The following is an 8,856-nucleotide window of genomic DNA, read 5'->3' as shown; positions in this document are numbered from 1 at the left end:
GTGGACACTAACTTTCTCATCCATGTAAATAAATTGGTTTGGTGTCCATATTAATTGAACATTCCAAACCTTCCACTTGATTTCCAGCCATTCAGCTCATCAGGATTGGACACTGCAGGTGAATGAACTAAGCATAGAGCTAAAATTTTTGTATGAGTTTAGCTTGAGCCAAGAAGATCTATCTTTGCAGTGATATTATTTCTCTCTATAGCATAATTGCCAGATTCATGAGTAAGTACCACTTGACTTGTTGGCTTGCTATCTTTTAAGTGAACTCTATTTGGAACCTGGATTTGTGTATATTGCTTGGGAGTTCCAGTATAACAAAATAAATTTGGATGGGATTCCCTTGGGTGAGGGAATCCCATGCAATATATCTTCAGGACTCCCACAGGCCTGGGACTCCCAAGGATGGGGGAAGCCAACCATGGAAGTCCAGGTAAATACCATGGGAGTACCTGGCTACCCCCAGGGGACTCCAAGGAATAGGTAGGACATACCATGGTATTGGGCCCTCATAGGGTAGTCTTACTGGCATGGACTAACTACCCTAAGAGGGTAGGGTTAGGTGGTTGCCTGAAGTGTATAGATTACGCTTAGTCTCTTTCCAAACCCTCATGTAATCATTGGATGACTGATAGTGTATTAGCGTTCAGTATATGAATATATTGGAAGAGGAATTTCACATTTCTGTAAGGTTGATGATCCTCGAGAGGAGGAGCATATTCAACGTATGGAAAATCTTGGTGTTCCCTTTCAATGTCTCTTTCCAGATGGCTGCAGTTACGTTTTTTCACGGGGGAAAATGGCAGAGAGGGAATAGTGGAGGAGGGAAAAGACCTCCTTCCATTTTTTATAACAAGCCTGTTGAAGTGAGGATTAGCGATGTTGCTGTGTGCTTTTCTTCCCATGTTTGTCTACTGTTGAAATGGCCAAAGGATATAATGATGATGTGTAGTGGGAACGAGGAAAATGTGGGTGTAGCGGGAAAGAGGAAAATGTGGCCGTCGAATAGCAAACGCAAACATTCATAACAGATTTGCATTTCCAGCTACGTAAAATAAAAAGTTGGCAGTAAGACTGGGATGAGCACACACCCAAGCCATAAAAGCCGGCCAGCAGGACTGGATAATAGTCAATTAGAAACACAATCTCATATTTCATACACTTCGCATACTCTTTAACGGCGGCTTCTTGTGAACTTTTAATTTTTATCACCTTCAATATGACTGCAAAATATCAAGATCTGTATGTCGCTGACAGCCTCATCATACATTGGTATAAAGGTAGCTTCAATATATACCACCATAACTGTGTTACCAGTTTAGTTACTTAGATGGACCGACGATAATTACAGACAGACATAATTACAGAGGAAGCTAATTAAGGTTTTGTCCTGTGATGCGATCATAACTGTTCCGCTATTTAAGCTATTTAAGGTTATTAAGGTCTGTTCTTTTCCGTTTCGTGTTCGATCTGCTGTGCCGATCAGTTATGTATATTTTTGATAGATGATATATAAAGTAATTCCCTTTCCCGAATCAGGGGTGATTGTTTGTTCATTGTATTTGGCATGAGTTGTTCTCCCTCTCTGCTCCCGACTACCATTTTCCATCTACCTCTTTGCTCCCAAATACCATTAATTATATCATTATGAGTACTCATTCTCAATCCCCTGAACCATCTGCCCCACTTTCCAGTCAAACCAAGCACCATGGGTCCGGGAGGCATTGGACCGATGAAGAAAGTGCTCTATTGGAAAAACATCGGGAGGAGTACAGAGACGCCAACGACGCTGCTCGTGCTGAGATATTTTCTCGAGTTTTGCAAGACATGCTCGACATACTCCCCAATGGAAAATCGTTCAAGAAGGAAGAAAGATCAGCTGTTAAAAAAGTAAGTACTTTTTCCAGGGGCCCTCTAATTGATTCCTGACGGACTTGTAGGATATTAAAGAGTGGTTTGCCCGGTACAGTCGTAAGAGAAGTCAGAAAATGCCGAGGATGGGAAAGTCGTGGCACGCCCGGCGTGTGTTCCAGCATGAGAACAAGGACACCATCGATACCGAAGCGAAAAGGCTTTGTGCCGAAGCCATTGAAGAGGGACAAAAGAGGCCTAAAGGGGGAGATCCCACTCATTTTGATTTTCGGGAGTGGGTCGTGACTCAAATGATGGGAAAACTGAAGAAAAGGGAGAAAGACGTACTGCAGAGGACGGCCGAGGAGTACAACAAGAAGGGAGTTGACCCGGAACTCAAGTCCAAGTAAGTTAATTTTCATTATTCTAACGTTGGCTTATCTGGACCTTTGGTAGACTGGCTGTAAAGAACTGCACAGCTCGGATGCATGCATTTTCCAAGGAACTTTATGACACAATGGGTGTCCGGGTCTTTATCTTAGGATGTTATCTGAAGCCCGATGGTAATTTGGACGTCTCGACGTATGACTTCAATCAAGAACTCGGGAATGGGAAAGACTTTATTGATAACCATAGCCGGACTTTCCATGAGGAAGGAATATCGGTATCTTCTTGGAGAGCACACAATGAAGAATACTATGGGTTGGAGGATCTTGCTTCGGCCGAAGGAGGACACTGATCCTGGGGTGCTATGACTTTGGAGAAGAACCTATACCTGGAACCTATTCTACCCGATCCATCGAAACCACCACTTAAAACTTCCCGTGATATTCGAATTTGGCGGCTGAATGTTCTTCGTACATTTGTCAACCAGCACTATAGTAAGCCGGTCCCCAGAGATTTCTTGCCCTATATCACTAAACATTTGTCTACTTAGATCTTGCAGCTGGGCAGAGTAAGGGATCGGCTCCTTGGACGGCTATTGGATCAAAGTTACTTGACTTCATTGATCTAGAATATATACCCCCGGCTTGGAGATCAGTAAATGGAGAAGGTAACAACTTTTACAAGTTTCTTGATCCCTCCAAATTCCCGATGGAGATGGTCACTGAAGCTCTCCAGTTTTGGTATGAACGTCAAGAACAACACAAAGTTGCCTTTCGATTTAAATCCTTTCTTGAGGGGAAAATGCTGCTGGAAGCACCTCCACGAAGGAAAATCAAAGTTCACATTCCTAAACCTCATGTTCATAGTGTTGGGAAGGGCAAGAAGCCCGGCAGAAGCAAGGGTCAAAGGAGAGGCCGGGCAGCAACCGAGTCACCGTCAGATGAGGAAGCCAGGCCAAAGAGAAAGGAAGGGGTGGAAGATCGGCAGTTCGATGACAACAGTTGGAAGGATTTGGATGTGGACAAACCGGCCAAGAAACGAACCGAACAGTTTTCTAAGGATGACTGGACTCCTGATCGGGATGGCTCCGATGACGATGGAGAAGACTTGGACGTGGAGAAACCAACCAAGAAACCAACCAAATAGCATGACGAACATCGTGAGGATGGCTCCGATGATAGTGACTCAGACTCCGATAATGGTCAAGAGAGGCCAAAGCAGGATACTCTGACCGAGCCCACAGTGAAACCTAGCAGGGTCAACCCGACCTTGGAAGAGGATAGAGACTCGGGATCAGATTTGGGCTCAGACGATGCTACGATCACTGTAGATACCAGCCCCGAGCTTCAGCCTCAGTACAACGACACCTGGGCTCTCTCCCATGAAGTACCATCGGACACTGAGGTCTTGGCTGATGATACATTTTGGGAAGCTGACCTGGGCTGTGGGGTGGAGTCGGCCGATCGAGCGAAGAAGAGAAAATTCACTGATGAGGATACACCCTGCAAGTTTCCTCGGTTAGAGAAGGGTTACAAACTTGGCCCGAGGAGTGCCCGACCAGGCAAAGTCAAATGCCGAGCTGCCTCGGCTGTTATCCAAGCCACTGTCAAACCAGCTCAAGCAACCAATCTGAGGTCGGACACAACCAAAGCTTCGAATAGCTTTGATTTCACTAAGTCAAGTGGTGTCAACGCAAAACGACCAGTCCCTTCAAAACAAAAGGAGTCAGAGGCCGGTCCCAGTCAGCAACCATCTATTGATGTCCCCACCAAGCCAAAACCAAAACCTTGTCCTATCATGAAAGGCAAGGTTTCTACAGGGGAACTCGGTATAGTAACCCGAGAACGGTCGAAAAAGATTGCTGAAGAAAGTGTTCGTTCCACCCGGTCCAAGAAAGTTTCATTCGTCAGTTAAACCTATCATGTTTAATGATGTTAGTCATTCATGCCCGGGTGCGAAATACATAGCATGTTCAATGATGTTAGTCTGTGTCCGGTTTCAGCAGTGTCACTTCGTAGTTCATCATGTTTTCCTATCATGAAAGGCAAGGGTTGAAAAGGTGTTCGTTTGACTAATTGAGCCAGGAGGCTTGTCTTACGACCAATTAAATGTGAGCACTATCCGGCAGCGGGTATCTTCAACCGTGCCCGGGTGCAAACTACATAGCGAACCAACCTCGGTCTTGTGATCTAATCTTCTACTTAAACCCTGGTCCATCCCTTTTGTCCCTCCCCTTCCCCTTGTCTGGGATCTCGTCTGGGATGAATGGCCGTAGTCCTTCTAAAGTAGCGTCCATTGCTGCAACCAGATCACGGTCTGAATCGATTTGTTCACGCAACCGGTCTTTCTCCCTCCTCAAGGTGGCCAAAACATACCGATAATGGCTCGTTGTCGCTATGCTGTCAGGCAGGGATCTGAGCGCCTCCTGGTGAATTTCGCTATGACGAACCAGGTCCATACGATCCATCTCGGTAAACTCATCTCCCCTCGTCAACAATTTATCAAAGGCGGCCTGCAAATTCCTAATCGAAGGGTCGGATGAAGCCTCGGGGTCCATAGCTCTTTCCCACACTTTGCCAATTGCCTGAACGACCTCGGCTACCATGCCCGTGCGATCACCAATGCTGTCATCAGACACAACCTTGATATTGTACTTGCGACATAAACCCCTTGCACGTGGGGAGTTTGGATCCAAGTCCAACAATTCGGTCGAAGGTGGTGGGCGTGGTGTTGTCCTCTCTTGAGTGTAGACGAAGACAGGAGCCGGGCCGAAAACGAAGGCATCGCCTGGCCGAGTTGGCAGAATGGCAGCTCCTCCTTGGCCCTGGAGTCGTAATTTGGCCTCTTGTGATTTCGTCAGATACTTCCGTGATCCCAGAGTACTATTGGACCTTGAGGCGCCAGGGGAAGACATGCCTGGTTTGTCAGAGGCAGGAGCTGGAGCAGACGTGCCAGGTGTTTGAAAATCAATGGAAGGCTGAACAGCCGAGGCCGGGGTAAATGAACGATGGACTTGAAAATCGAAAGGGGATCCTTTATTAGCTGAGGCTGGTGCAGGGTTGTTAGGCTTTTGGAAATCGAAAATGGATGGCTGACGAGCCGAGGATGGGGGAACAGGCGGCACATTCGTTGAAGTGTCCACTTGCTGAAAATCAAAAATCGATGCCTGACGAGCCGAGGCTGGTGCAGGGATGTCAGGCTTTTGGAAATCGAAAATGGATGGCTGACGAGCCGAGGACGGGGGAACAGGCAGCACATTCGTTGAAGTGCCCACTTGCTGAAAATCAAAAATCGATGCCTGACGAGCTGAGGCTGGTGGAGATCTGCCAGGCTTCTGGAAATCGAAAATCGATGGCTGATGAGCTGAGGACGGGGAAACAGGCGGCACATTCGTTGAAGTGCCCACGTGCTGAAAATTGAACATTGATGCTTGATGAGCCGAGGTCGGGGCAAAAGCTGAAGTACCGACTTTCTTAAACTCGAAAATGGATTGGTGAGCCGAGGCTGGGGTGAATGGGTTGGAACTTAGAGCAGGGGTAGGTTCTTTGAAATCGAAAATGGATCTGTGAGGAGCCGAGGATGGGACGTCCACTTCCATCACTAGTTCGGATTCTTGGCTCTGTCCTATCGGCCACCCAGAATTTAGGTTTGGCTAGTTTTCTGTCACCGACTGGAACTCACCACTTGGTTGAAGAGGGGGTAGAGCCTCGGCCGTTCCTAAGATATGGTTAGAACTGCTCAGCCGACAAGAGTACATAAAACTTACCATCCTTCATTTCTTGGTCTTTCATCACAGCTTCTGTTTATATACATTAAGTAGACAATCCTTGGTGTGGAGTAGGGACAATACCTGGATTTGTTAAAGACATATCAGTCAGAGAGTAGATAGCTTTTCCTGGGATTGCACTGTGTGGTTGGTGATGAAGACGCATTGTTTTTCAACGGTGGGAAAGCATGCCACTGCAGATCGGCCATGGAACATTCTGCGGATCTCGGTTGAACATTGTACAGATCTCGGTTGAAGTAACGCCACCACGTGACCGCGTTTACAACTTCGTAATTTCACATTCACCATTGTCCCATTCCGACGCGCACATTCACCACCCTCAATCGTCCCATTCCCACTTACCATGTCCACTGCTGAACTTGCTCAAGCCGCTCAACAGGCCCATACCCTCACTCCCGGGTTCTTGGAGGATGTTAGGGTGGCCACCTCCACGCTTTTGAACTTTTACAACCGTCACAGGGAAGGTCTTCTGGCCCACCAACGGACGGTGGAAGAGGATGCATACGGGAAAGCTGTGAGTAACTAACAATGATTTGTTGACTCAAATTGGATCTCTTTCTCCTACAGGAACGATTTGTACGTTTGCTCATCGACAAGAATATGTGGTATAACGTGGCCCAGTGGCTCAACCACCCTTGGATTTTGGCGTACACGGAAATGGCCCGAGCGGGACCATCGGTTGATTGGACCAAAATGTTCTCGATCCCACAACCCACCACCCCTACCTTCTTTATGGAAGGTTATGCCGGTCCCTCTCCCCCTTTACCTCCATCTTCGACCGATTCATTGCTCCCAGTCACAGTCCCAACTCCCCCATTGCCGGTACCGACAGCTTCATCATCGCTCCCGGCCCCAACAAAACCAACGCGTCGGGCAAAATCAACCGATCCTGTGCCAGCGGCTGAAACGAAGACCAAGAGTAAGACGAAGTCTGGGCAAAGGAAACCCGAGGCCAGGTCCAGCACCCAGCCACAATCAGAGGTGACTCCTAACGACACCGCTGCCCCAGTCCAAAGCAAAAAAAGAAAAGGGGACTTGATCGAAGCCAGGCCAAAGAAGACCAGAGTCGTGAGCGCAGAGTTCATCAACAGCAGCAGTGATGAGGAAACATTGAAGCCGAAGTCGGAGTCACTTCGACCGGTTGGTGGGGAAGCAAAGGCGGTTAAACCCAAGTCCCAGCCCCATTTCTCCCGCATGACACCCAGTGCCGGCTTCAGTCTCATCCGAAGGCCCAAGTTAGACCCCGACGCCGGTCCTCCCAAGACCGCCATGGCCGCTTTAAGGCAAGCCAAAACTGCCGAACGTCTTGCAAATCAGAATGCCGCGATTGCGAAAGGCAATTATCAGCTTGCGGATATCCCCTGTGAGGCCTGCAGCAAACGCCAAGATTGAGACATTGTTCCATGCGCTATCCGTTCCCCCCCACAACAAGGATCCTGCTTCACCTGCAGTACGGGTAAGACGACCTGCACATATGCAGTAACCAAGAAAAAGGACACCGACAGTGAGGTTGAAGACGAGATCCAAAAGGGGTTGCAGGATCTTGAAACGGCCACAGTCTCCGGGGGAGATGCCCAAGTGAAGATCGTGAGGAAGAAAGCGAGGTCAAAGAAGCCGCAGGTGAAGAAGGTGAAGCCAGATGTCAAAGAGAAGGGCAAGCAGGATGTCGAAATGGCCGCAGTCAGGCATGATGTGGAGCATGCAATTGACGTGGACATGGAGGTTGGTCTGACAATGGGAAAGGGGAAGTCCGAGGGTGGTATCGACATAGAGATGGCCGAAGTCAAACATGAGGAAACCGAGGTCGGTGCCATTCCAAAAGCCGACAAAGACGTGGGCCGGGTGACTCCCACCATAATCATTGAGCCACCCACACCACACACATTGGCGATTTTCAAGAGCACTGAGACCGAGGTCGGTACCAACACTGACAAAGGAAAGGGCCGGGAGATTGGGCCGCCAGCCAGTGAGATGGAGTGGATCGTGCCCGAGTTAGCAATGCGGCCGGGTAAAAAATTCATGAAACTCGTTATTCTTTGCTGACTTCGTTTATAGAATTGGGCTTGGCTGTCAATTATATGCAACAAAGCTTTACACCCCCACCTGTTGAGCGCACGTCCCGGCCAGAAGGTTCGTGTTCGGTATCCCGTTCTCGGCAGGTCAGCCCACCAGATCCCAAGGAGGTTCATCGTAAGTTTCAAGTTGTTTTCTCATTTCCCATGATTCTCAACTTGAAAACTTAGTTGACACAGCGCTCTATCAGAAGAAGATTGACTTTAGGTCCTTGAGCCCCCCACCGAACTTTGACATGCAGACGATGCAGCAGGAGATCAGAAGACTTGCTCATGGCCAAGCCGACCTCCTGCAGAAACTCCGAGACCAACAAGCGCAAGTCAGCGTCATGGAGTCGTCTACCCCTACTATGCGAGAGTATTCGGCATTTGTGGTCCGAAAACAAGATATTGACGCAAGTGCCCTTCTCCCCCCGGTGGTTGACTCACCCGTGACCCTGTCACAACGTCTTTTGGCGCTCGAAGAGATTACCCGGTGTATTCAAGATCAAGATTTGGCTAGCCGTCCTCTGTCGGAGAAAATTGCAAGTCTAGAGACCTCCGTTTGGTTTCAGGAAGAAAAAATCACCGGAGCGACTCGCCGGATGGACCATATTGAAGAGTCTGCCCACATGCGTTGGAAGGAAACACAAGAAGATTTGCAGTCCATCCGAAGTGATCACCAGAGACTGGAAGCCGAGGTGAGGGAAGCCGTCAAGACACTGGAGAACAAGTGGGAGACTACGCCAGCTGCGTTACAAGAGAGTCTCACCC

At 48.4% G+C, this 8,856-nt stretch overlaps 3 protein-coding genes across 3 annotated transcripts in view; 2 read left to right on the top strand and 1 right to left on the bottom strand.

The window, feature by feature from the left end:
* Positions 1-1,225: 1,225 nt before the first annotated feature.
* On the top strand, positions 1,226-4,158 carry LACBIDRAFT_330403 (uncharacterized protein; the record flags this gene model as incomplete). Its single annotated transcript, XM_001884738.1, has 9 exons — positions 1,226-1,248; positions 1,431-1,448; positions 1,701-1,896; positions 1,947-2,263; positions 2,314-2,521; positions 2,732-2,738; positions 2,804-2,984; positions 3,111-3,357; positions 3,391-4,158. 9 exons carry the CDS (start codon positions 1,226-1,228, stop codon positions 4,156-4,158), a joined length of 1,965 nt encoding a protein of 654 aa, XP_001884773.1.
* Positions 4,159-4,441: 283 nt separating this feature from the next.
* Positions 4,442-6,035, bottom strand: LACBIDRAFT_304234 (uncharacterized protein; the record flags this gene model as incomplete). Its single annotated transcript, XM_001884648.1, has 3 exons — positions 4,442-5,868; positions 5,926-5,961; positions 6,011-6,035. The coding sequence occupies 3 exons, from the start codon at positions 6,033-6,035 to the stop codon at positions 4,442-4,444; spliced, it is 1,488 nt and encodes a 495-aa protein (XP_001884683.1).
* Positions 6,036-6,374: 339 nt separating this feature from the next.
* The window catches only part of LACBIDRAFT_330401 (smc-chromosome segregation ATPase), a gene marked incomplete at both ends in the record, with an annotated part of 5,118 nt that continues 2,636 nt past the window's right edge, over positions 6,375-8,856 (top strand). The window contains 5 exons of the mRNA XM_001884737.1: positions 6,375-6,545; positions 6,599-7,394; positions 7,512-8,039; positions 8,087-8,221; positions 8,275-8,836. Of these exons, the coding sequence (XP_001884772.1) occupies positions 6,375-6,545; positions 6,599-7,394; positions 7,512-8,039; positions 8,087-8,221; positions 8,275-8,836 (2,192 nt within the window). The remainder of the gene's footprint in view (positions 6,546-6,598; positions 7,395-7,511; positions 8,040-8,086; positions 8,222-8,274; positions 8,837-8,856) is intronic.

The sequence above is a fragment of the Laccaria bicolor genome, genomic scaffold, assembly GCF_000143565.1.
Source record: "Laccaria bicolor S238N-H82 LACBIscaffold_27 genomic scaffold, whole genome shotgun sequence".
Classification (NCBI taxonomy): domain Eukaryota; kingdom Fungi; phylum Basidiomycota; class Agaricomycetes; order Agaricales; family Hydnangiaceae; genus Laccaria; species Laccaria bicolor.
The sequence above is the reverse complement of the archived record's forward strand: the minus strand, read 5'-3'. Positions and strand labels throughout refer to the sequence as shown.